At 62.1% G+C, this 26,268-nt stretch overlaps 5 protein-coding genes across 5 annotated transcripts; 1 reads left to right on the forward strand and 4 right to left on the reverse strand.

The window, feature by feature from the left end:
• Position 1: 1 nt before the first annotated feature.
• Positions 2 to 1,361, reverse strand: VAMP8 (vesicle associated membrane protein 8). The gene is made up of 3 exons (XM_058859314.1): positions 1,260 to 1,361; positions 530 to 718; positions 2 to 208 (listed from the first exon to the last, which is right to left on the reverse strand). Exons 1-3 carry the CDS (start codon positions 1,260 to 1,262, stop codon positions 65 to 67), a joined length of 336 nt encoding a protein of 111 aa, XP_058715297.1. The 5' UTR covers positions 1,263 to 1,361; the 3' UTR covers positions 2 to 64.
• A 211-nt stretch (positions 1,362 to 1,572) lies between these two features.
• Positions 1,573 to 7,172, forward strand: GGCX (gamma-glutamyl carboxylase). Its single transcript, XM_058859269.1, has 15 exons — positions 1,573 to 1,655; positions 1,760 to 1,972; positions 2,505 to 2,663; positions 2,880 to 3,045; positions 3,200 to 3,278; positions 3,343 to 3,449; positions 3,899 to 4,062; positions 4,310 to 4,569; positions 4,816 to 4,947; positions 5,256 to 5,407; positions 5,586 to 5,755; positions 6,012 to 6,142; positions 6,210 to 6,357; positions 6,718 to 6,907; positions 6,983 to 7,172. Exons 1-15 carry the CDS (start codon positions 1,643 to 1,645, stop codon positions 7,134 to 7,136), a joined length of 2,238 nt encoding a protein of 745 aa, XP_058715252.1. The 5' UTR covers positions 1,573 to 1,642; the 3' UTR covers positions 7,137 to 7,172.
• A 430-nt stretch (positions 7,173 to 7,602) lies between these two features.
• Positions 7,603 to 12,638, reverse strand: MAT2A (methionine adenosyltransferase 2A). The gene is made up of 9 exons (XM_058859291.1): positions 12,505 to 12,638; positions 11,023 to 11,100; positions 10,819 to 10,941; positions 10,626 to 10,738; positions 10,408 to 10,551; positions 10,111 to 10,329; positions 9,533 to 9,715; positions 9,322 to 9,455; positions 7,603 to 8,977 (listed from the first exon to the last, which is right to left on the reverse strand). Exons 1-9 carry the CDS (start codon positions 12,593 to 12,595, stop codon positions 8,875 to 8,877), a joined length of 1,188 nt encoding a protein of 395 aa, XP_058715274.1. The 5' UTR covers positions 12,596 to 12,638; the 3' UTR covers positions 7,603 to 8,874.
• Positions 12,505 to 18,443, reverse strand: LOC131589632 (histone H2A.V). Its single transcript, XM_058859307.1, has 5 exons — positions 18,240 to 18,443; positions 15,163 to 15,240; positions 14,566 to 14,679; positions 14,367 to 14,496; positions 12,505 to 14,119 (listed from the first exon to the last, which is right to left on the reverse strand). Exons 1-5 carry the CDS (start codon positions 18,426 to 18,428, stop codon positions 14,058 to 14,060), a joined length of 573 nt encoding a protein of 190 aa, XP_058715290.1. The 5' UTR covers positions 18,429 to 18,443; the 3' UTR covers positions 12,505 to 14,057.
• Positions 18,444 to 20,643: 2,200 nt separating this feature from the next.
• Positions 20,644 to 25,708, reverse strand: PURB (purine rich element binding protein B). Its single transcript, XM_058859293.1, has one exon. The coding sequence runs from the start codon at positions 25,649 to 25,651 to the stop codon at positions 24,647 to 24,649; it is 1,005 nt and encodes a 334-aa protein (XP_058715276.1). The 5' UTR covers positions 25,652 to 25,708; the 3' UTR covers positions 20,644 to 24,646.
• Positions 25,709 to 26,268: the final 560 nt, after the last annotated feature.

The raw sequence follows: 26,268 nt of genomic DNA on the forward strand, positions 1-26,268 counted from the left end.
CTCGCTGGTTCTTCCCCCTGTATTTGGGCCCTGGGGTGGCCGTGTCCCCGTGGGGACAGTGGCTCTAGGTGGGGATGGTGCCCGTGGCCAGGAGGATGATGAGGATGAGGACAATGACGCCCACGAGGCCGAGGATGATGAGCAGCTTCACGTTCTTCCACCAGTAGCGCCGGGCCATCTTCTGGGACGTCGTGCGGAAGTGCTCTGACTGCAGGGACAGCACTCAGAGACACGGGGGACCCTGCCACCCTGGGGACCCCACTGGCCACCCTGGAGACAACCCTGCCCACCCTGGGGACCCCCACAGACATCTCAGGGACACCCAAGGGTCCCATCCATCCCACTGGGCACCCTGCAGTCCCCTTAGGGACCCCATTCTCCCTTGGGAATCTTGTGCTCCTTGACCTGGGGTTGCAGCCCCCACCCTGGGGACCTGGAGCCACCTCAGGAGCCCTGCACAACCTTGTGGGCTTTGGGACCACCCTGGGGACCCCGTGCTTGTCCTCACGAGCCTTCTGCCCCCCCTCACCGTGGCCTCCAGGTCCTGGCTCTTGCTGTGCAGCTGCTCCAGGTTCTCCCCCCGCGCCAGGATCCGCTCCACGTTCTGTGTCATGATGGTGGTGACCCCCTGCACCTCCCGCTGCAGCGCCCGCACGCGCCCGTCGCCCGTGGTGGCATCTGTCGTGACATCCTCCGGGACCCCCCCTGGGACCCCCGCCTGCAGCACGGGGCAGGGGTCACCTCCAGCACCCCACAACCAGCCCACAGCACCCTACAGACACCCCATGTATGCCCTGGGGCACTCCCAATGTACTCTCAGCACCCTACAGACACCCCAGGCACCCCAAAGGTGCCCACCAAGCCCCCCATGAGCACCCCAGCATCCCATGGGCGCCCCATATACACCCCCTGAGCACTCCCCACACCCCACATACACCCTACAGGCACCCCAAAGGTGCCCCTGTAGGACCCACAAGGCACCTCATGTCCACCCCAAGCACCAAATGTGCACCCAATGGCACCCCACACATACCCCAAACACCCATATGAACCCCAGAAACCTCAAAGGGACCCCCAAAGCTCCCCAGGGGCATGGCTCTCCCCTATGAGCACCCCCTTGGCACCCCACAGACCGCCGGGGTCACCACGGCCGCTTCCCCACGCACGTCCCCAAACCCCTGCACAGCCCGGCGCCTCCCCAGGGACCCCCGCCCCATCCTCCGCTGCTCTCCCCGTGCCCCCCGCTGCCCCGGCCCCACCATGGTCCGTCCGGCCCCGCTCAGCTCCGCTCCCGCCGCGGCCCCGGACCCGCCCCGCCCGCCCGGGGCTTCCGGGAGCGGCGGCAGCGGGAGGCGGGAGGCGGGCCGGGGGCGGGCCGGGGTCGCGGCGGGGCCGGGGTCAGGGCGGGGTCGGGGGTCGGGGAGATCCGGGGGTGGCCCGGGGGGGATGGGGGGGATGGGGGGTCTGGGGGGGGGAGCGGGGGGGCTGGAAGGGGGCGGGGTCTCGAAGGGGGCGTGGTATCGGGGGCGGAGCCTGTTCATTGATGGGCGGGGTTTATTTGGGTGTGGTTCATTGCCACGCCCCCCCTCGATCGCTGATTGGCTGCCGCGGCCGTCACGTGCGGCGGGGCGGGGCCGGGGCGATGGCGGCGGCGGGTACGGAGCGTGGCGGGCGGGGGGCGCGGGACCCCGGGGACCCTCGGGGACCCCCCGGGACCCCCCCTGACCCCCCGGGACCCCTGACTTGTGACCCCCGGCAGGCCCGGCGCGGCGGAGGCGGCCGGAGAAGGGGGAGGCGGCGGGGCCTCCCCCGAACCCCAGCGGGTCCCCCAAGTCCTCCGGTACCGGCCCCGGGCTGGCGCGGCGGCTGCTGGGGTTCGAGCTCCGGGACCTGACGCGATGGCACCGCTTCGTCCGCCTGCTGCACCGGCCGCAGGACCCCGCTGCGCTCGGAGCTTTCCGTGCAGCCTTCGGTCAGCGGGGACGGAGACCGGGGGGTCCCGGGTGGGACCGGGAGAGCCCCAAGGGCTTCGAGGGGACAGGGAGACCGGGCACGGGGGGACACCGGGGGGACACCGGGGAACTGGGGGGAGGCTAGGAGGGCTCTGAGGGCGCGGGGAACCCCCGGGATGGGGGGATCCGGGAGGACTCCGGGGGGAAGGAGATGGAGGGCTCGGGGTGGGCAGAGGGGAAACGGGGAACGGGGAACGGGACAGTGGGGACCGAGGGGCCAGAGAGGCTCCGGGAGGGATGGAGGGGCCCTGGGAGGGATGGAGGGGCTCTGGGGGGACAGGGAAGCTGGGCCTGCAGGGGCTCAGGGGCTCGGGGAGAGGAATTGAGGTCCGGGGAGTCCTGGCAATGTCCAGTCCTGACACGTCAGCACAGGAGCAAAGATTGGGCAATGGCCTGGCTGTGTGGAGGGGTCAGTGCCTGCCCGGACACCCTGAGGCCAGATGGGGACACAGCCACTGACCAATGGACGCTGGGTCCCCCCCATCTCCCCAGGACTGCTGATGGCCCTGGATGTGCCGCAGGAGCGGGGCCTGGGGCACCTGGACCAGCGGTACCTGGACGGGCTGGAGGTGTGTCGCTTCCCGCTGCTGCCCTTCCTGCAGCCCCTGCCCCTGGACTGGATGTACATGCTCTACACCATCATGTTCCTGGGTACAGACTGGGACGGTGCTGGGGAGGAATGGGACAGGCAGGGGGTGGCACTGGGGCAGGAATGGAGGTGGGATACGGGCAGGAACCATGGTGGGGACTGGCACTGGGGTGGGAACGGGCGCTGGGATGGACACTGGGGCTGGAAGGGGAGCTGAGGGAGGCTGGGGAGAGGCACCAGGAGGGGACAGGGCTACACCAGGGGCTCTGTGCCCACAGGAGCGTTGGGCATCATGCTGGGCTGCTGCTACCGGCTGAGCTGCATCGCGTTCCTGTGCCCGTACTGGTACCTGCTGCTGCTGGACAAAACCTCCTGGAACAACCACTCCTACCTCTACGGCCTTCTGGGCTTCCAGCTGGCACTGATGGGTGCTGACCGCTACGGGTGGGCACCTGGGGGGCTGCAGGGACCCCCAAAGCTCAGGGATCCTGTGGGACACTGGAGGACATGGGGGGGCACTGCAAGGCAGCAAGGTGCTGACGTGGGGCTGGGGTTCCCACAGGGTGACAGTGGCCTTGTCCCCCCCGTGTCCCCGCAGGTCCGTGGACGGGCTCTTCCGTCCCCAGAAGCGGAATGCCCACGTGCCGCTGTGGAACTACGCCCTGCTGCGTGCCCAGGTGGGTGTCCCTGCCCCAGGACCCCCCAGGAACCCCCAGGACCCCCTGACCCTGCCACCCCCAGGTGTTCATCGTGTACTTCATCGCGGGGCTGAAGAAGCTGGACGCTGACTGGGTCGGGGGGTTCTCCATGGGGACCCTCGCCCGGCACTGGCTCTTTGCACCCTTCAGGTGAGGGGAGGGGTGAGAGGGTGGGTGAGGAGGACGGTGGAGTGGTGGGGATGGGATGAGGATGAGGGGTGCTTTGGAATGAGGATGAGGAGGGTGAAGGGGGCTGGTGAGGGTGCAGTGGGATTGGGAGGTCCAAGGTGAGGTTGGGGAGGGGGTGATGATGGGGTGGCAGGAATGGGGCACGGTGAGGAGGGTGAGGGGGATGTAGGGAGGGGATGAGGATGAAGGCAGAGCCGGGCTGGGGAGGGTTGTGCAGTGAGGATGAGATGAAGGAGGTTTGATGGATTGGGGAAGGAGTGGAGCTGATGGACTGGGGTTAGGATGGGGCTGGGATGAGGAAGGGAACAGGGGGATGGGTTTGGGTTGAGGATGAAGAATGTGGAGGGGACAGGGTGAGGCTGAGGACAGTGCTGGGGTGAGGCTGATGCTGAGGAAGGCTCCATGGCCAGGCTGGTGATGTCTGAGGAGCTGACCAGCCGGCTGGTGGTGCACGGAGGGGGGCTGGTGCTCGACCTCTCTGCTGGCTTCCTGCTCTTCTTCGATGCCACGCGGCCCCTCGCCCTCGTCTTTGTCACCTACTTCCACTGCATGAACTCCCAGCTCTTCAGCATCGGTGAGGGGGGACATGGCACCCCCAGAGCATCTCAAACCTGGACACGGGACCCCTGGGTACCCCCAAAGACCCCCAACCAGGGCAGGCTCCCACCCTCCATGGCCAAAACCCCCCCAGTCCTGAACAGGGGTGTGCAGACACCCCAAAAACATCTTGGCCCTGTGTAGGGACCCCCCAGCTTGTCCCAGACAGGGGCACCCCCCACCCCTGGGTGCAGAGGGGGGGTCTCTAAGTGTCCTCCCCCCAGGAATGTTCTCCTACACCATGCTGGCCACCAACGGGCTCTTCTGCCGGCCTGAGTGGCCACGGGGGCTCGTGGCCCGCTGCCCACCCTGGCTGCAGGGGTGGCTCCCCAGCACGAAGCCCCCCCAGCCCAGCCCCGACTGCCACTACGGGGCTCGGGGAGTGCGGGGCAGCCTTCGGCCTCGCCAGCACTTGGCTGCAGCCTTCACCATCCTCTACGTGCTGGAGCAGCTCTTCCTGCCTTACTCCCACTTCATCACCCAGGTGGGCACAGGGGGAGGGACTGGGGGGATGGTTTGGGGACAGGGGGGTGGACTGAGAGGAGGAAGGAGTTTGGGAGACACAGGGAAGGGATTGGGGGATGTGGAGGGCATTTGGGGGCACATAGGGGGCAATTTGGTGTGTGAGGTGGGAATTTAGGATGGTAAAAGGGGGCTGATGGTTGGTGTGGGGGTCCCTGTCCCCTCCCCATCCCCTGGAGTGGGGACACGTCTGTGCTTTGTCTCCCAGGGTTACAACAACTGGACCAATGGGCTCTATGGCTACTCCTGGGACATGATGGTCCACTCCCGCTTCCACCAGCACGTGAAAATCACCTACAGGGATGGGCTCACTGGGGAGGTGGGCTACCTGAAACCAGGGGTGAGTGAGCCCTGAGATTGGGGTGAGCCAGGGCTGCAGAGGGATGGGGGTCTCTGATCAGTTTAGATAAATTCAGTGTTTTGAGCCAGACCTCGGTTTTCCCAGTCCCTCATTTTCTCACCATGCCCGAGTTTCCCCCTTGTGACCAACCCCATCACTCCCAAATACAGGGACTTCCCCCATGGGCCTCAGTTTCCTTCATCCCTCATTTTCCCCCTATGCCTCCATTTTCCCTCACATTTCCCCATCCCTCATTGCCTCAGTTTCCCCACGCTGCTGTCCCCGTGCCTCACCCCAGCTCCCTGCAGGCGTTCACGCAGAGCCGGCGCTGGCGGGACCACGCGGACATGCTCAAGCAATACTCGGCCTGCCTGAGCCAGCTCCTGCCACGCTACAACATCAGCCAGCCCCAGATCTACTTCGATGTCTGGGTGTCCATCAACGAGCGCTTCCAGCAGAGGTGGGACAGGGGGACAGGGGGACAGGGAGGGGTGGGAGCTGTGGGCCCACAGCTCTGGGTGCTGCTGGAGCTGATCACACATGGAGCTGTTGTGGTCCCCCAGTCACTGCCAGCAGCGGTTTGGGGGCAGGCACAGAATTTGGGGGTGCTGTGGGGTTTTGACACCTTGTCCCCTCAGGCTTGTGGACCCCCGGGTGGATTTGGTCCGTGCCCCGTGGTCCCCGTGGACCCCCACGCCGTGGCTGCTCCCCCTGCTCGTGGATCTCTCCCCGTGGCGCCAGCGGCTGCAGGAGCTGGAGGCGCAGCTGGACGGACACACGGACGCCGTGTTCATTGCAGACTTCCCTGGTGGGGTCCTGGGGGTCCCTGGGGAAGGGGTAATGGGGCTACAGGGCACGGAGAGGAACAAAGGGTCCCAGGGGATCAAGGGCTGGGTACAGATGGGAGAATCCCGAGGCTGAGTGGGGGTTTTGGGGTGCACAAGCAGGTCCCTGCAGTCAGAGGGAGGGAGTAGAGGACATGGGGGTACCTGAGGGCTTGGAGGGACGTGGTCCAGGGGGTTCTGGGGGTTTGGGGTGGGGGGACAGAGCCAGCTGTGTTCCAGGCCTGCACCTGGAGAACTTTGTGAGCGAAGACCTGGGGAACACGAGCGTGCGGGTGCTGCGGGGGAAGGTGGTGGTGGAGCTGCTGGAGCAGCAGCAGAACCACTCGCTGCAGGAGGGTGAGGGGATGCAGGTGAGCCTCGGGGGGTCCCCAGGGGGCTTGGGGGTGCCTGGGGGTGCCAACACTCCTTTTCCTGCAGCTGCCAGCGGGGCAGTACCACAAGGTGCACACGGTGTCCCCGGAGCCCTCGTGCTACATGTACCTGTACGTCAACACCACGGCGCTGGAGCTGGAGCAGAACCTGACCCGGCTGCAGGAGCTGCGCGAGCGTGTGCGCAATGGCACCGGTGAGGGCAGGGGGACCCCAGAACCCCTGACACCCCACACCTGGGAATCTCAAAATCATTGACACCTTGCTCCCTGGGACCCCAAAGCCCCCATCACCTCAGTCCCTGGTGAGCCCAGCTGCTGTCACTGGGGTGGGGGACAGCAGGAGCCCCAAATTCCAGTCACCTCATTCTCTGGAGAGCAACAGGATGGGAGGATGACAGGGACACCCAATCCCCGTCACTCGGGTGGGGAGATCACGGCAACATCCCCAGTTCCCATCACTAGACTGGGGGGGATCGAGGGGACCCCCAGAATCCCTGGCTTTGAGCTGGGGAGATCACAGGGACCCCAAAACCTCCATCACCTTCACCCCCCAGAGCAGTCCCCACTGCCCCCCGAGCTGCGTCCCATCCTGGGGGAGCCCCCACCCGCGGGGGTCCCGCTGGACCCGGTGGTGTCGCTGTTCCTGCGGCGGGAGCGGCGCGAGCAGCGGCGGGAGCACGAGTCCAGCCTGGCCCAGCGCCTCCGGCGCTTCCTCCGCAAGAAATTCTTCCTCTTCCGCCGCAGGTGAGTCCCAAAGCCCCCGTGTCCCCTGGTCCCCTGCTGTCCCCGTGCCCCCGCTGCCCACCGCTGTCCCCGCAGTGCCCTGATGACGCTGATCGCGCTGCGGAACCTGGCGCTGGGCCGCCCGTCCCCGGAGCGCCTGGCACAGGAGGTGGCCTTTGCCAGCTGGCGCGGGGAGGAGGAAGCTCGGCCCGAGACCGATGGGGGGGCCCAGAGGGGCCCCGAGCTCTGAACACCCAAAATAAATGCCGTTTTTTTAAGCCACAAACTCTTCTGTGCCTTGGTTTGCCCGTGCCCCAGGTTCTCCCCGACACCAGTCCCCCCTCCCCTGAACCCATCTCCCTCCACCCCCTTCCCCTCAGCTCCCCAGCCACATTCCTCTCCTGGTTCATCCACCCCACTCTCCCCCTGTTCCCATTTCCCCTCACATCTCACTTTCCCCCAAACCCCAATTCCCCATATCTGTTTCTCCATTCGTTATTTCCCCAAACCCCAACTCCCCACCCAGCTGCTGCTGCCACAATTCTCATTCCTGCCTTGCACAGTTCCCCCACTGCATTCCCCCCATCCCACAACCTTGTGCCTCAGTTTCCCCAGTACCCCTATTTCCCATATCACACCTTCCTTGTACCCCAATTTCTCCATCTCCTGCTGGCAGTTTCCAAAATCCTTCAGCTGCCCCCACACACTCGAGGGGCTCCATCTAACTCATCACTTTTATTGAGACTCTTTTCCTTTTTGATTTCATTTTTGGATTCAGTGGATTAAAACATTTGGACGAAACCTCCCGAAAATAGTAAAAGAAAAAAAAAAAAAAAAAATAAAAGAAATCCTCAAGGGGAGGAGAAAGCCCCCCCTACCTCTCCCCAAGGCACTCTGGGGACCGGAGCCTGGGCGGGCAGTAAACAAGCCGGCTTCTCTGTACCACACCAGCCACCAGCGCCACGCCCGGGGCACCCCCGGCACTCCAACAAACCCAATCCCCCCCCTTTTCACCCCAAACTGCTGGGGCTGGGGGGAGGGCGGGGGGAGGGGAAGGGGGGGCTTTCAGGGATCAGGAGCTGCCGGCTGAGCGCGGGGACTTCTCTGTACTCACGCCCCCGCCTCGGCGCACAATAAATACACCAAACCTTCAAGTATCAAGCGCCAAATGCCCCCCCTTTCCCCCCAAAATCCGGACATAGTTGGGGGAGTGGAGGGATTGTGCAGTTGGGGAGTCACTTCAGCTTTTGGATTAAAACCCAAAAAAAAAAAAAAGAATGTAAAATGTTTTCCTCTGGTACCGAACCCTCAGGGGGGGGGTTGGGGGTCTGTTTTAGCGTGTCCCCCCCCAAAATGTGCATTATTGGAACAAAAAGAGGCTAAAAATGAGGGTTAAGAACCAAACCAAGCACCAGCGAGGTCCCAGGGGATGGGGAGGTGGAATGGGAGTGTCTTCCCCACCAGTGGGACTGGGGGAGCCAGAATGAGTATCCTCCCAGTGGAATGAGGATTGTGGGGGGACACACAGGGAGCCAGAGTGAGGGGTTTGTGTGTCCCCCCCACCCCTGCAGCAGGACGGCAGGGACAGTGGGAGCCAAACTGATGTAGTGAATTTGGGGTCAAGGGGTAATGGGGAGTGATAAAATGGGGTATGCCCCCACAGCAGGACTGCTGGGACCCAAAATGGGGCGGCCCTTGCAACAGTGGGGGCATAGGAGAGAGAGGGCACTTGGGCCTTTTTCTCCATTTCATAGCTTGGAGTAAAGACAGATTTGTTAATTACCATCCAGAGGAATTTGGGGGGAGATGGGGGGGCTCCAGGAGAGGCACGTGGTCCCCACACAACCAAAACGATGGTGAGAGACAATGGTGGGGCCAGGGAGCCGGGGGGGTGCAGGGACCGGGAGCTCTTTCCCCCAGAGCCCACGGGCTTCTCTGTAACCTACGCCCGCAGGAGTGGGGGGAAAAGCCCTAACAATGCTTTTTCCTCAGTATTTTAGTTTTTTGGGCACTTCCCAAGGGAAACTGTCCCTACCAAAGTGGCCATAGGCTGCGGTCCTCTGATAGAGGGGCTTCTTCAGATCCAGATCCCTGGAATACACAATTCCCAACTCAGTCAGGTGGCCCCGGGGTCCTGCCTTCGCCCCTTCCCTGCCTGGCCGGGGGTTCCACAGTGGCGCCTCTGCCTCCTCCCCACCCCGCGGGGCGGTTGGAGCTTCCCCAGCTGCTCCCCCCAACAGCAGCACGCTCCCGGCGCTGGGGAAGCTCCAAGCGCTCGGCTCCGGCGGATACTTACCCCGTCCGCGCCCCAAGCGCGCCTTCTCCGTCCGGCCGAGCGGCTCCGCGCCGGGTCCAGGCGCCAGGCGGTCCCCAGCTGCTCCGGGAGGGACCCCCGCCCGCCCCCACCCCCCGGCACAGACCCCCCTGCCCGTTACCTGACGATGACCCCGGGCCGCAGATCAAAGTTCTTCTTGACGATCTCCAACAGCTCCCGCTCGCTCTTCTGGGAGGTGCCATAGTGGAAGATGGAGATGGACAAGGGGTGCGAGACCCCGATGGCATAGGAGACCTGCAGGGGAAGGCAGGGCCGTGGGTGGGGTGTCCCAGCACCCAGTGGGACCAGCCGTGACCCAGAGCAGCACCCACCTGGACCAGCACCCTGCGGCACAGCCCAGCCTTCACCAGGGACTTGGCGACCCAGCGCGCGGCGTAGGCGGCCGAGCGATCCACCTTGGTGTAGTCCTTGCCCGAGAAGGCGCCGCCGCCGTGCGCGCCCCAGCCCCCGTACGTGTCCACGATGATCTTGCGGCCTGTCAGCCCTGCATCACCCTGTTGGGGACAGCAGCATCTCAACCCTGTCCACATTGTCACCAGTGTCACCATCACTGAGCCATCACCACGCTCTCACTGCCACCACACCGTGCTGTGACCACTGTCACGTTATCGTGGCCACCACAGCCACACCATCTCTGCCACCTCTGTGCCATTCTCACCACAATCAAACCATTCCAACTGCCACCACTGTGCCACTACCGGTGTCATCATCACCACATCAGCACTGTCACCATGTTGTCACCAGCCCTCAGCACTTAACCATCACTGCTGCCATCACAGTGACATCATTGCCACCGTTACGGTGTTGCTGCCAACACCACCATCGTGCCGTGACAAATGTCACCATCACGGTGTCACTGCTGCCACCACAACGCTGCCCCCAACTGCACCTGGGGCCCGCCGATGACGAAGCGGCCGCTGGGCTGCAGGTGATAGATGGTGTCATCGTCCAGGTACTTGGGGGGCACCACAGCCTTGATGACCTTCTCCTTGAGCGCATCCCGCATCTCATCCAGACACACGTCCTCATCGTGCTGCACCGAGATCACGATGGTGTGCACCCGGATCGGGATCACTGCCCCACGGTCCTGCATGTACTGCACTGTCACCTGCCAGGGGACACCAGTCAGAGGCCAGCCAGGGAAAAGGGGGCTCCCGAGGGCTTTGTGGACCCCCCAGCACCTCACCTGTGTCTTGGAGTCAGGGCGCAGCCAAGGCAGGGCTCCGCTGCGGCGCAGCTCGGCCAGCTTGGCATTGAGCTTGTGCGCCAGGACGATGGTGAGGGGCATGCACTCCTCTGTCTCATCCGTGGCGTAGCCAAACATCAGCCCCTGCAGCACAGGGACAACGAGGTCACACCCAGCCCCTGGTCACACCACAGCGACCCCACGGCCCTGGGTCTCACCTGGTCACCAGCACCAATGTCCTCCTCGCTGCGGTCCAGGTGCACACCCTGGGCAATGTCCGGGGACTGCTGCTCCAGGGCCACCAGCACATTGCATGTCTTGTAGTCAAAACCTGGGGGGACAAACGGGGCTCTGGTGAGCCCTGTGCCACCCCTCCTGCTGTCACTGAGACAGTGGCAGCCCAGGACACACCTTTGGAGGAGTCATCATAGCCGATGTGCCGGATGGTGTCCCGGACCACCTTCTGGTAGTCCACGTTGGCCCGGGAGGTGATCTCCCCCGCCAGCAGGATCATCCCAGTTTTGGCAACCGTCTCTGCAGGGACATGAGTGACGTCAGCACGGTGTCACCTCCACGTCTCCCACCTGCTGCCTGTCCCCTGGTGCCCTTACTCACCACAGGCCACCTTGGCATCGGGGTCCTGCTTGAGGTGGGCATCCAGGACAGCATCACTGATCTGGTCACAGATTTTATCTGGGGACACGGAGAGCAGGAGGCGTCACGGTGGCACAGGACAGCCCAACACGGCACAGCCCTTCCTTCCTGAGCCTCCAGAACGGGGATTTGTAGCCCCCATAATCCAGGAGCCCCCCCAGGGTGCGCACAGCCATTGCCTTGTCCCCAGACTGGAATTCCAGGCATGTCCCAATTAAGCTTTAGCTCCAACTAACGCTGAGCCCTGTGGCACCACTGAGGGGATCAGATCTGTATCCCAGCTTCCCAAATCCGCAGCATGCCAGCTTCCAGCAACTCTGCCTTCAGCTAAAGCAGTTCCAGCTCACCAGACACCCAGTTCCCTCCTGCTCCCAGAGTGTTTTGTGTGCGTGGAAGGTGTCTGGGGTGTCCCAAGGGCCACCCGTGTCCCCGGGACTGCGGGTGTCCTTGCAAGCGACCTTCCAGGCAGGATCTGGGCGAGGAGGAGACAGCGCCCAGCTGGGGTGAGGGGAGGAAGATCCCCCGGATGCTTTTTGGTGGGAGAGAGTAAGGAAATGGACCTCAGAGCCTCCTCCCTTGGGCAGCGCGGGGGAGCCCCAGCGCAGCCGCAGGTTGTGCCATTGGGTTGTGCGTGCTTGAGCCAGAAGGAGCAGAGCTATGGGGCCCAATTGGGATCCAGAGGTGATGGGAACTCGGGAGGTGCTGGATGTGCCCCAAAAGCGAGTGCCACAGTGGCCGGAGCCGAGAGGGTTCACAGATCCTGGGTGTGCCCAGGCAGCGGGTGCTGGGCGTCGGCAGCGGCCTCGGCAGATTAACGGTCATGCGCCCCAATACGGCGATGACAAAGACCGGGAGAGACCGGCACCGACTGGTACCGAGCTGGGGGGGCTCCAACCACCGCCCGGGAGAAGTGTAAACCCCTCCCCAAGCCAAGGCGAAAGGGCACATCTGGGTAGCCCCACGAGACTTCATCATCAGCCAAGCGACATCAGCGGCACCGTCGGAGGGCGTGGGGTGGCCTGAGGGCGACACTCCGGCCCCGGGGCGTGTGTGTGGGGGGGGTCACCGGGCCCGTCTTACCTCCGGCATGCAGGCGGGAAGGCAGCCCACGGCGGGGGTCCCGTGCCGCGCGGGGGCACCGGGAGCTGCTTAGTCACGGCTGAGTCACGGCGGCACCGGCTCCCCCCCCCCCCCGGGTCCCGCCCCACGCGGGCAGCACGTGCGCGCCGGGCCCGCAATGCGGCGAGCGCGCGCCCGCCTCACACTGCGCGCGCGCCCGCCCGCGTCACCACCCCCCCCTTCCCACGCCCCCGGCCCACCCTCATTTTCTCCATCCTCATCCTCACTTCCTTCATCTTCATCCTCACCATCCTCCTCCTCCTCCCCCCGCGCCCCGCCGCGCCTGCGCGATCACCGCCCCGCCCAGCCCCGCTCGGCCCGCACCTGGGTGCCCCTCGCCCACGGATTCGGAGGTGAAGAGGAAAGTGCCCTCCTCGATGAACACCTCGTGGAAACCGTTCAGCTGCCCGTTCATGGTGGCGCGATGGGCGGCGATAGGCGGAAGGGGAAAGCGCAGAAGCAGCAAAACCCAAGCACGACAGCGACGGACTGAACGCGGCCCCTACCGCACCGCCTCTAGTTATAGCCTCCTCGCCCCGCCCCGCCGCTGCGCCCAGCCAATGGCAATCGCAATACGCGCCACGGGGGCGGGCGGCCAGAACCACTGCAGTCGGGCAGGGGCGCACGTTACGTAACGCGGAGCTTGGACTCAATCTCCGGGGCAGCCCGTAGCGCCCCGCTGCCAGCCGGGCACTCACCGGAGATAAACCGCCCGTCAGGCCATCTCCTGTGCCCCGCACAGCGCAATGCTGCGGATGGGCACCGATGCTGCCGCCGTACTCCCCCGTAGTGACAGCATGGTGACTCCCGCGCGGCCCGGCCGCTCGAGGCGCGCGGCGGCGCACGCATGCGTCCCACAACGGCACGGTGCGCGCATGCGTACTGCATAGCCCGCGGGCAGCGAGGACGGCCCCGCCCCCCCGCCGCCATCTTGCGCAGACCAGCGTCGCCATTGTGCGACCTCGGGCCCGGCGGGACCGACCCGGGCACGGCCTCGCCCGGTCCCCTGCCCCCGCTGCAACCGGTCCCGTGCCTACCCCAGGCGCTGAGGCCCGGCGGGGCGGGTCTGAGCCCGGGCACGGCCCTGATGGTGCCCTAGGCCGTTGGGGCTACTTGACGCCTGATGCAACCGGTGCCCGGTGTTGCCAGTACCGGAGCTGCCCCGGCTCTGGCTCCTCCCGCCGCCTCCGCCGGGCCTGGCTCGGAGCACCCCCCTGTATCCAACCACGACAGAGGGCTCGGCGGGAGCTCGGGCAGGACCCTGTGCTCGGGACTGTCAGAACCCGACAAGCACAGACAGACGGACATCTTGTACCCGCACAGCCAGATCTGACAAACACCCAGAGCCCCCAGTCCTGGGACAGACGGACACCCCTGTGGGCAGGACAGACACCCACAAACACCCCCGAGTCCAGGGCAGGACAGCTGGACACCTCCATGAGGGGCGGGGCCGTTGAACAAGCCCCTCCCCCTCATTTGCATATGGGCGGCCCCGCCCCTCACCGTGTCTGTGCATTGGGGTCCAGTTCCATGGGGCGCTCCGGGCTCCTTGAACCGGTACCGGGGGGCCCAATCCCCTGCCCCTTTCCCCACCACCACTGAAAACCATCTGGATTTTTGTAAAAAATGGTTTATGGGTTCCATTTTTGTATAAAACGTAGGGGCAGCTGAGCCACTCGCCCACCCCCCCAGCTGCCACCCCACAGCCCGCAGTGTGTCCTACTCAGAATCTAAACCCATCCCAATATTTCCTCTACAGTCAATCCTCTCTATGCTCTTCCTTTGAACTACTCCTTAAAAAAAATTCCTCGTATCCCCGAGATGTTCCTGTGCCCAGGTACAGTACGATGACGGGGGGATTCGGTGCTGCGCTTCCTCTACGCCGTTTTCTGTTGTCCCTTCTTTCCAATCAGGGACTTGTGGATGTGGGGAATGACACCTGCAGAGAAGAGGGGAGAAATCCTGTCAAGTCACTTGCAGAATTCCCAAGAAACTCAAAAAAATCCTCCATTTCCCATTTTGTGAAAATCCAGTGTGAATGTCGAGTGCGTCCCCCTCAGCGTGAATCTAGGGAAGCAGCAAGCCCGTGCATTTACACCGACTGCCAAATTCCTCTCTGGTTTCCCACATCTCCCCTTCTTGCTAAAATTCCTACTCAAGGATGGGAACACGGGAACACCACCTACCTCCACCAGCAATGGTGGCTTTGATCAGGGAATCCAGCTCCTCGTCACCGCGGATGGCCAGCTGCAGGTGCCGGGGCGTGATCCGCTTCACTTTGAGATCCTTGGAAGCATTCCCGGCCAGCTCCAGCACCTGCAGGACAGCAGGAGGAGGTGGGAATGCCAAGGGCAGGGGGGCTGGGGCTGGGGAGGAGGCTCCTACCTCAGCAGTCAGGTACTCGAGGATGGCTGCGCTGTACACAGCCGCCGTGGCTCCCACACGCCCGTGGCTGGTGGTCCGAGTCTTCAGGTGCCTGTGGATGCGGCCGACTGGGAACTGGGGGGCAATTAACAACCTCATTAACACCTACAGACCCCCCCACAGTGTGCATATTTACACCCTACACTGTCAATTTGGGCTGCAGCTTCCAGGACCAACACTCCAAACAGAGGACTTAAGTATCACTATCCAGTTTATTTATTACTAATTAATATGTAATATTGTTATAATAATACATTATATTGTTATTATATATGTTGTATATTATTATCATATAATTTAGTAAAATGCAGCTATATCTTGTATAGCATAAAACCATTGTATTTTAATTATTATAATTATTAGTTAGAAAATATAACTAATTCTCCCGATTAATCCTCCCATCCTCTCTGTCCCACCTCACAGCAAACCCCCTCTGCAAGCCCAGGGCTCCTCATAGCTCCAAGTTAAAATACTCAGTTTTTTAAACCCCAGAAGAGGAGGGTTTGGGGCCCTCCAGCTGCTCAGCATTCCGTGTGGTGGTGATTCCCTGTGCCATACCTGCAGCCCGGCTCTCTGGGAGCGCGACACGGCCTTGGCCTTGGCCTTGCCGCTGTCCTTGCCCGCCTTGCCTCCAGCCTGGGGGAGAAAGGGGCCCATTAATTAATCCCCGAATCCAAACAATCTCGTTAATTCTAAGCCAGAGGGACCTGCTGCAGGATAATCTGGCAGTTCCCTGGCAACTCAGGGCCTCTCAAACCACGCAAATTCAAGGGGATGATAAACAAGGGAGGTTTTCAGGGTGCAGCAGCTGCTCCCTCACCCAGGTGTCTTATTCGTGCTGCCACTAATCCCACTGTTCTCCAGAAAATGCCAAAAGTGGGGGGAAACAGCCCAAAATCCCATTGTTGGGCATTTTTTCCCAGCATTTATGAGCCCAGCTTGTTTTCAGATTCAATTTCTCCACATACTGACACTGGACACTGGGCAGGACACTGTTCCTGTACATGGGAATGTGAATCCTGTGGGATTCCAGGGTAATTCCCCTCCTGGAAATCACCCAAGAGCCCCAGAAATTGTGGATTTAATGAAAATCATGTTGAAAGGGGTGGAAATGCCAAAGCCAAGAGTTTGGGAGTTGCTGAGCAACAAGGAAGAGCCAAGCATGGGTTTGCTGGGCTCTCCCATCCGCTGTCAGGAAACCCATGGATTCCAGGGATATGGGAAGACCCCGTGACATCATTAATCACTAATGAGAGCTGTTCCTAATGACGGTGAGAGCCACGGGTGATGAAGGAAGGCAAAGGGAGCTGCACCAGATGTCAGCAACTCAAAATCTGCTCCAGGTAAAAAAAAAACAGGGATAACAATTCCCAAAACCAATATCTCCAGCCCACACAGAGACAAGAAACAACAGCAGAGGGAGATGGGAGCCTGAAAACACCCTGGATACTTACAATCCCTATTTTTATAGCATATATTGATCCCACAATCCCCATCCCCTCTAAAAATGAGGAATTTCAGCTCATGGTGAGGGAGCTGAAAGGATCCAGGAGAGCAAATGGAGCACGTTAATCCTTAAAACAAGATGCTGCTTAACGAAGATCTGGGTCACATCCCAGCCAGGTGGGATATAACACAAGGTTCAGTTCAAACACTGGAAAAAAAAATTAGTCCCAAGGGGGCATTAATTAATCCCGGGCTGATTAAAATAAGCAGAGGGCACTGAGTGAGGCCATGGGGGACCCAGGAAATCCGCTCTGTGTCCCTGCAGCCGTGACAGGAAGGGTCTTCAGGGATGACTTGGAGAAACGGTGAAGCACCAAAAGTTACTTTAATCAGGAGAAAACATTGCTCCATAAAACTGCAAAACTCAAGGAGGGCGTTTTGGGGGAAGCAGGATTTGAAGGGTGGAAAGGGAGATTTATGGGCAAGAAAGGGGGAGGCAAGGGGGATTTGTGGATATTTCCTTGCTCTAGGAATAAAAGGCAGTGTTGGGAAAAGCACTGGCTGTTCTCACCGAGAGCTTTTATCAGCCAGCTGTGAACTTTCCCACTGCCCCATCAGGTTTTCCAGCCTGGAGCTGCCTGCCTGATAGATCTTCACGGGGAGGGGTTGGCTAAGAAAAGCAAGAAAGGTTTCGCTGTGGAAATCTCGAGGTCTGTCCCAGTTTTCACCAACCCACCACGGGGTTTGCAGAGGGAACACGGGAAGTTCCCCCAGCCCAGTCGCCTCCAGCTCCCCATGGGAGATCATCCCACTCCGTGCTGGGAGCGAGGGCTTCTGGATTCCTCCCTCCAGAGGAAGCAATGCCGAGGAATTCTCTCCTCACCCTCCGGGTTGCAGCTCCCAGGGACTCAGACAATCCTTGTGACATCTCCATCCCCTCTCTCCACCAAAGCCCCTCACTGGGAGCACATTCCCATGCTAAATCCTCCCTGGGTCTGACCCACTGGATCTTTCACAGCAGGCAAACTTTTTTTCTTTCTTATTGCTTCAAACACGATAAAACCCTTCCAAGCAGCAACTTCTTATCTCCTGCAGCACATTCCCAGACATCCCCGAGCACAAGTTCTTGGCGGCAGCAGAAGTTGCATAATACAATGGTGTTTCCATCATCGCGGAGGGATCGGGGCCCTTACCACCGGCTCCACAACCTCCACGAACTCCCTCGAGCCCACCTGTGGATCCACAGAACACCCCAAGAATCCACAGAATCCCCTGAAACACCCACCACCCCTCTCCCACCCGGTACCACAGAACCCCCCCAAGTCCCCTGGAAATCCACAGAAATCCCTTGCGGATCCACAGAAACCCCCCAAGCCCTCTGCAGATCCCCAGAACCTCTCCTGTGGATCCACAGGATACCTTTAGAGAACGACAGAACCACCCGAATCACCCTAAAAACCCATAGAAATCCCCTGTGTAACCCCAGAACCCTCCCGCAGACCCAGGGAGTCCCCCAGGCACCCTGCGAATTCACGGAACCCCCCCAACGAGCCTTAGAACCTCCCAAAGCATCCCGCAGACCCGCGGAACTCCGCACAGATCCACAGAACCCCTGTAAGCCATATCCCCCTGGCCGCCTGCGCTGACAGCTCCAGACCCGGCTCCCCCCATTCTCCCTACGGAGCCACAGGAACGGGGCACCGGAGAGTGAACTTCCTTCTCTTCCCCCACCGAGCGGGCCTTTCCCCGAGAGGCGAGCTGAGATGTACCCGCGTACCCCTGGCGGAGGCGCCGGGCGCTTGACAGACCCCGCTCGGGCCCCTCGACTGACGCTTCCCCTACGACAGCAACTTCCTCCGGTCCAACCGAGCCGCAAGCGGAACACACCGCGACCGACGAGACACCGGCCGACACCGCACCGCTCTGACAGCGCTGGAGGGCACCGGCGGGGCCGGGTTTGGAGGGCAGGACAAACCCCCTCCCCAGAAGCCAGGCGGCAGGGGCCACGGGGCACCGGGGGAGCGCCGGGCCGGACCCAAGGTCACGGATAGGGGCCCGTCCTCCTCCCCCCGCCCGGCCTGGGCTGACAGCGGCGCCCATTGGCGGCCACACAGGGCCCGGCTAAGCCCGGCCGCGCTGTCCTGGCCGGCCCCCCGAGTCCCGAGCCCCACTGCAGCCCCTGCCCTCACCATGGTACCGCCGCCGCCGTCCGAACCCCAAAGCCACCGCCGCACCCGACCCGCCTCAGGAGCCGCCAGACAATGACCCGCCCGGGCGGGGGCGGCGGGCCGCGCCGCGTCGCCACCAATCACCGCCTCCCATACTAATTTGAACATCCCGCGGCGCCCAATGGGAGAGCCGCTTCTTTCCCCGTCCATCCCTGGCTCCGCCCCGCGGCTCGTTTAACGGCTGTGTTGCTTTTGCACACGGCACACAGCGGGGTGAGGGCGGGGAGTGCTCGCGTGGGTGATGTCACCACCCGACGAATGGCAATAACGAGCACCGCGCCGTGAGGCGGGGCCAGGGTGATTGACAGCTGATTGATCCAATAGCGAGAGGGCGATGTTTCCCGCCCATTCCATCGCTCCGCTCCGGGCCGTGTTTGTTTGAGGGAGCCGGGGGGGGTGAGGGGCGGGCCGTGAGGGGGGCGCGGGGGCTCGGCGGACCCGGGAGGGCCCCGGTTCCCGCCAGAGGGTCCCACAGGGCCCTGCGCCTGCCAGAGGGCTCCGCGGGGCCGTGGGAGTCGCTCCTGACATGGCCGGCCCTGCTCGGGGCTGAGAGAGGCCCCGGCGTGAGGGGGAGCCTGCCCAGGGACACCCGGGCCCGCCGGTGCCTCTGAGCCTCCCTGTTTCTCTGGGGCACTACACAAATAACCCGGCGCTGCCCCATAGGCTGAGGGAGAAGGACAGCGGTAGTGAGGTAACACGGACCCCGCAGCCCCTGGGCTGGACCGGGGGCTGGGGCGGACCCTGAGAGGCCGAAGGGACTGCCAGTGGTGACGGCAGGGATCAAGCGTGGCCAAAAAATTCACGGCACTGTTGTGGGGAAGAAAGCCCCTTTGCCCAACAAACGTTTTACAGAAAACTCAGTTTCTCATGAGGGGCCCCTTTCAGTGTCCGATGGAACCCGATTGTGTGACAAACTGAGTTTATAAATGGAACTGGGGATTCCCGAGCGAGGGTCGTTGACGGGGCAGCAGCTGCGGAGCCGGTGGGCCCCACACAGCGCAGCCCTGCCCGGGCTGGGCCCGGAGCCCGGGCCCCTCAGCGCGGTCACTGTCCCCACGGCCATCGGTTACCGGGCCTCGGTTTCCCTCCAGCAGCGGGCGGGGTGGAGGGCACCGCACTGCCGGGGGGGCTCAGGGGTCCCAGCCCCACGCCCACCCTGCTCCAGGGGGAGGTACGGGCTGGGGGAGGGAGGCACCTGTTACTGGTTCCCCCGCCTGTCCCGGCCGCCGTGCCGGTTTCCCTGCATTGGGCAGGGGTGAGCTGCACCGTACAGCCCGCGCCCCTCGCTGCAGCTGCCGGGGGGGTTCAGGGTGCCGCCGCCCCCTCATCCCGCACCTGCCCCGGCCGACAACTGCCGCAGACTGGGCCCCTCCGGGGTCCATTCAGCTGACATCCCCGGCTGTCCTCGGGGCCCCTCCACCTGTCCCCAGCTCTCCCGACCCCCGGGTCCGGCCGCGGGGGGAGCCGGAGCAGCTGCGGGAATATCTGGGCCGGGACTTCGGGGGTCGCAGCAGGCCCCGGTGGCGGTGACGGTGACGGCGGCGGCGGCTCATGCGCAGGCGGGTCCCCGCGTGTCCTCAGATGAGCCCGAGCCCGCAGGGAGCCGCAGCGCGGGGGGCGGGGGCTGCGGCACTGCCGGTGGGGACACGGCACGGGCACCGCGGGGACACGGCACCGCGGGGACACGGCACACCCCCGGTACACACACGGGCACCGCGGGGACGCGGCACATCCCCGGTACACACACCTGCACGTGTGGCACAGCCGTGAGATGGCACGCACACCTGACACACCGCGCAGTCGTGTGTGTGGCACACAACCCTGTGCACACAAACCTGTGCGCGCACCTGCCTGAGCCATGGCACACGCACCGCACACCCTCCACGCCAAACCCTCCCAGCCTTACACCCGCACACGGCAAGCCGCCATGTGATGGCACACACGCCTTACACACGCTTTACACACACACACCCACAGCAGGCAGCCATGTGATGGCACAAACGCCTTATACTCTCTTTACACTCACCTTACACACACACACCTCGCATACTTTGCACACACCCACACACGCGTTATTCCTGTGCACACACCAGCCTGAGCTGTGACACAACATGTCTAAGCCACGCCAAACCTCCTCCCTCCCCACCGTACTGCTACCTCACACCCCCAGCTCCTCTGAGTCAGATGATCCCCTCAGGACAAGATGGGGGACCCAACGTTCCCTATTGTGTCCCCGCCACCTTCGCATCCTGCATGTCCCTGTAAAGCTGCAGGGTGACCACCCCACCCTTCACAGTGCTGGCACCACCTCCACCCTCCAGAGCTTCCCACGGCACCCCCAAGGAGCAAGTCAGGCCCAGGCTCGTTTTCATTCACTTTTCCGCATACTTTATTTGTTACAAACATACAATTCTTTAAATATAGACTGTAAAACTCCATTTGCAAAAATCTGCTACGTCAGGAGTGCTCGGAGCAGGAGGAGTTCGTCGCGTCGGCCTCATCTGCGCTAGTGGTAACACCCAGGACCTGCCTCCGGCCCCTGGAGCCGCCCCGCCGGCTGCAGGGAAGGGACACGGGGGCCCCGGTCCCCCCGGCTGCCTAAAGTGCAGGTTTGCTTTAGTTTTTGTTTTTCTTTCATTAAAAAAATAACAGGAATAAAACTTTATTTTTTTTTTCTCTTTTCGGCAAAGGGACATCATGGCGAGCGCTCGGGGAGGGAGGTGGCGCTCCTGGGATCTGCTGCTCTGAGGAGGATCCGGTGCTCGGAGGAGGATCCCACATTCATAGGATCCAGTTGTCAGAGGATCCAGCTCTCCGAGGAGGATCTGCTGCTTGGAGAAGAACCCAGCTCAAAGAGGAGGGTCCAGTGTTTGGAGGATCCAGCTCTCAGAGGATCCAACTCAGAAGATCCAGCTTTTGGATACAATTCTTGGAGGACCCAGCTGTCAGAGAATCCAAGTCTGGGAGCGCCTGGCTCTTGGAGGAGGATCCAGTGCTCTCCCCACCGATGCTGTCCCAGCCTCCTGGCTGGGCTGACCCGTGTGCTGGGGCCTGGTGAGCCACCTGTGCTGGCCCAGCTGCCTCTCAGCTGCTGCTCCGAGGCCAGAGCCCCCTGGGGCCGCTGTTGTGGGGCTGAACCCCGGGAGCTGCAGGCTGTGCCGTGCTCCTTCCTGGCTGTCCTGCCTGCATCTGGGTTCTCCTGCCAACACCCAACCCCGGCTCCGTGGCTTGGCTCCAGCGCCGCTGGCTCTACCGGCTCCGCGAGGATGAGGAGGGCGATGGCACCGGTGGCCTCGCCCTGCTGGAACATCTGGGAGCATCCATGAAGCCAGCTGGGATTTCCCACTGGGAACACCTACTGAGCTCCGTGGTGCACCACCCTGCGTACCCCCAGTGCTCTCTCAGCTGCTTTTTTTAAAATCTTTTCCAGTTTTTTTGCGATTTTTTTCCACTTTTTGCTTTTTTATGAGAGGCCAGTGAGGGGTTGGGTTGGTTTTGTCACCAACATGAGGAGCCGCCACTGGCACTGCCCCCCAAACCATCCTACACCGCTCCCGATTTGCCTGGAAACAGGCAGGAGAATCCGAATTTTCTTCCATGTTTTTTAGGGCAAAACGAATTGAAGCTGTTTGAACTTGCCCTGGAAGCACCACCCACTCCAGACCCAGCCATTTGGGGTATTTTCCACTGGGTTTTGGGGCATTGTACAAGACTTCCAATATTCTGTCTGTACAGCCATCATCGCGCTCTCCATCAACCCCTCTGGGGCAGCAAAGCTGGAAGTACCAGGAATTTGGGATATTTTCCCCCTATTTGTGGTTTAAAAATAAAAAAAAAAAAAAAGCAATTTGCCCATTTTCTACAGAATTCAACCCAAAACCCAACCGAATCTGAGCTATGTACACACAGCCATGTCTATACACACAGAGATGGGAAGGGGGTTCAGGGGAGATGCCGGCGTTGTCCTGCTTTCCTGGGAAACACCCAACGGCTCCTGGGGGACTCCAAGAGAAAAACAACCCAAAACTTCTCCCCCCAAATCCCCTCCCCCATGGCAGCCCCCATGGCCGCTCCCCTCATTTCAGCTGGCACCTCAAATCCCCTTTTTTCCCTATTTTATCTCATTTTGTCTGTTTTTTTCTGCTGTCTTCCCCCGACGTGCTCTGCTCTTCCCACCCAAATGGAGCTGTGGGAGGTTCTGTCCATGGATCCAGCACTTCTCTGGCCAGGAAAGACTCCCTGAGCCAACGCCGGGAGCTTTTTTGGGTTTATTACTGGATTTTGGTGGTTTTGCCTTTTTTTTTTTTTTTTTTCCTCTTCCATGTATTTCTAGCCAGCTCCCAGAGCTGGGCCGGGCCAGCAGTGATTCCGCCGCTCTCCCAGAGTAGAAATAAGGCTAAATCACCGCAATTCAGCCAAAAGAAAGAAACCCAAAGGAATATATATATATTTTTATATATATATATATATATATATATCTCTCATCCTCTTCAAAAATAAAAGGAGAGGTCCCGCGGCTGGACGCCGGTGAGTCCCGCGGAGGTGGGAGCGTTTTTCCCCCCAAATCCATTGTCGCCGTCGTGGTTTATGGTTTTTCTCCGTGGCAAAGAACACAGGACCAGGAGGATGGGTGGATACAGCAGGAATTCACCGGAAAGAGCTGCCTGAGGGTACAAAATACAGTACGGACACATCAGCCATCGAGGAAGGACTATTGCTCCCGTGTGATTGAGTGAGGGATCCGGGTCCTTTGCGACGGAGAAGGCTTAAAAACGGGATCAACGGAAGAAATTCGCTTTAAAAATCCCTTTAAAAACAGCGACGGCAGCGGGAGCAGTGGGAGCAGCGGGATGGGGCCGGATGGACGGATGGACAGCAGCATCCCTGCGGTGCGGGGGTCCCCAGGGCTCTGCGGCTGTTCCTCACTTCCCAATAAATATGGAGAGTGGGAGATGCCGGATCCATGGTAATAAATTAAGGAGGCAGCTGATTGGGCTCCCAAAAATGGATTAAAAGGAAAAAAAAAAAAAAAAAAAAAAAAGAAAAAAAGAAAAAAAGAAAAGTCCTAAAATGGTGAAACCGTTGGAGAAGAAGAGGCAAAACTTTGGAATGAGAGCGATGGAGTTCAGAGTTGTGGGAAAACGGGGTGAAAAACCGGAATTCTGGAAAGGGCGGGACTGAGCTGAGGGAGTGAAAAAGAATTAAAAAAAAAGACTATTTGAGAGTGGAAAAATGTGTTTAATAGGAGGTGGTTGTAGGGACCAGGCAGCGCCAGGGCCAGGCCCAGGGGGGCATAAAAAGACAAAAGGAGGCAAAAAATAACAATAAACCTCCAAAATCCACCCCCAAGGTGCCGGGGCCGGGCGTGGCCACGGATTTGGGGCCGGAAAATCCAATTTGGGTGAAGCCAAGGGGCGGATTCCGGCGGGTCCTAGTGAAACGGGGCCGGAGGCGCCTTATTTGGAGAGAAATGGAAGATGGTTCGCCCCGTCGAGTTTTTCCTTGTGCTTTGTGCCGGCGCCTCCCCCTTTCCGGCGGGAAACGGGGAGGGGGGAAAAACGGTCAGAAATCGGCAAAACCGAGAAAATATTCCCTAATCGTCAGGGAGCCGCCAGCTCGGGGCCGGTTCCAGTTCGGGTGCCCGGAGTTTGCATCAAAAAAAAAACCGAACAAAAAAACCCCCAAAAAACAAAACAAAACCAAAAAAAAAAAAAAAAAAAAAAAAACCAACACCAAACAAAACAAAACAAGCCAAAAAAACACGTGGAAAGAGGAGAAAAGGAAAAAAAAAAAGGAAAATGAAGGAAAAATCACAAGCCGAGGGAACGGCCGTTGGTCCAAGGTGCCTCCGCTGCTCCCCCCGGCGCTGCCGCAGCTCCGGGGCCCTCGGGTGCTGGTTTTGATGGGGGGGCTCCGGGAGGGGAGGGGGCTGCGGGGGAATCCCCGTTCCCCTCCCAAAGCAGCGACTCCTGGGGGCCGGGGGTCCCGTGGTGGGAGCAGGGGAGGGGGCGAGGGGGCCGCGGCACGGTCGGGCCGGTTTCTCTCTCTCCGGTGGCGGCAGGAGGGGGGGCTCGGGGGGATCGGGGACCCCCGTGCCCCACCGCTGCTGGGGGGGGGGGGGGGGGGGGGCTCGGGGACCCCTTCGTCCCGTTGCTGGGAGCGGGGACGGGGGTGGTTCGGGGACCCCTTCAGCCCATCTCTGGGAGGGGGGTAGGGGGGCTCAGGGACCCCTTCGCCCCGTCGCTGTTAGGGGGGTTCGGGGACCCCTTTGCCCCGTCGCTGGGAGGGGGGACTGGGGACCCCTTTGCCCCGGGGCTCGGGGGGGGTGGTGGGGGGCCGGCGTCGGGGTCGAGGGCTGGGGGATCGGCTCAGTCGTCGTCCACGTCGTCGCCGTCGGAGTCGTCACCGGCGCCGCTGCCGCTGCCGGGTCCCGGCGGGCCGGCGCGCCGGTCGTAGAGCTTGTCCCGCTGGCGCTCCTGGATGTCGCGCATCTCCTCGGCGTAGCGGCAGAAGGCGCCGCCGAACTTGGCCCAGGCCTTGTAGGGGACGGTGATGGCGTTGCGGTAGGACGGCTTCACCTCGCTGACCCGCAGGAACACCCCGTACTTGTTGCAGCCCACGTCGAAGAAGAAGCGCTTGGAGTCCACGGTGATGGACGTGCCCTCGGGCAGCTCCCCGTAGAGCCCCCCGCCGCCCGGGCCGCCGCCACCGGGGCCGCCCAGCTCGTCCTCCTCGCCCCCGTAGTCGTCGATGAGCTTGGCCAGGGCGTCGCGGAACTCGATGAGGCCCTGTGCGGGCAGCGCGATGGTCTGGCCGCTCTGCAGCCCGGGGGGGCCTCCCGCGAACCCCCCCGGGCCGCCGGGCCCGCGGTTCACGGTCTGCCGGATGCGCAGGAAGCGCCCGCGCTGGTTCTCCTTCAGGTCCAGGTAGTACTTGCGGTTCTCCCGCACCAGGAACTCGCTCTTGAGGGCGCGGCGGGGCCCCGCGCCGTCCTCGCCCGGCGGCCCCGCGGCCTGGGCCAGCTGCTCGGGGCTGGACGGGCCCAGCTGCGCGTAGTGCTCGATGAAGTCGCCCAGGTAGTCGCGGAACTCGGCGGCCACGGCCATGGAGAGCGTGAGGCGGCTCTTGGAGCCGCCCGCGCCCACCTCGGCGATCTTGAGGAAGCGGCCCTTGGCGTTCTGCTTCACGTCCAGGTAGAAGCGCTTGTTCTGGATGTCCAGCCGCTTGGACGCTAGCTCCTGCGTCTCCTGCTCGGGGCCGGCCGCGCCGCCGCCGCCAGGCCCCGCGGCCGGGCCGGCCCCCCCCGCCCCGCCGCGGGCGGTCCCGAACCCGCCGCCACCGCCGCGCTCGCTGCCGCTGTCCCCGTCCGCCATCTTGTCCGCCCGCCCCGCGCACCGCCCGCTTCCGGCCCCGCTGCGACACCGCTGACGTCACCGCCGCACCGCCGCCGTCACGTGCGCCGGGGCCCCGCCCTCCGCGTCCCCGCGCGCCCCCGTCGAAGCCCCGCCCCCCAGAGGCCCCGCCCCATTGAGCGCTGAGCTCCGCTCCTGGCTGTCAGTCACGGCCATGGCTGGCTCCTATTGGCCAATGACGCCCGAGGCTCCGCCCCCGATGGGCCCTGCCCCGCAGCCCCTCCCCACACGAGTGTTCTATTGCGGCACGGCCCCGCCCCCTGGCTGTCAATCACGGCCAGGCACCGCCCACCGATCCCGGAGCCACGCCCCCAGCTTATCCTTTCATTGCGAGCAGATTCCCGCCCTTCCCCGCTGTCAATCACAGCCTCTCACAGCCCCCATTGGCCAGTGACGCTCACAGCTCCACCCCCTGCAGCCGGGGATGCATGATGTCATGGTCAGTCAGTGTGACATCATCTATGACATCATCTATGACCTCATCTATGACATCATCTATGACATCATCTATGACATCATCTATGACATCATCTATGACATCATCTATGACATCATCTATGACATCATGACACATTGGA

This window comes from Poecile atricapillus, chromosome 29 (genome assembly GCF_030490865.1).
Source record: "Poecile atricapillus isolate bPoeAtr1 chromosome 29, bPoeAtr1.hap1, whole genome shotgun sequence".
Lineage (NCBI taxonomy): Eukaryota > Metazoa > Chordata > Aves > Passeriformes > Paridae > Poecile > Poecile atricapillus.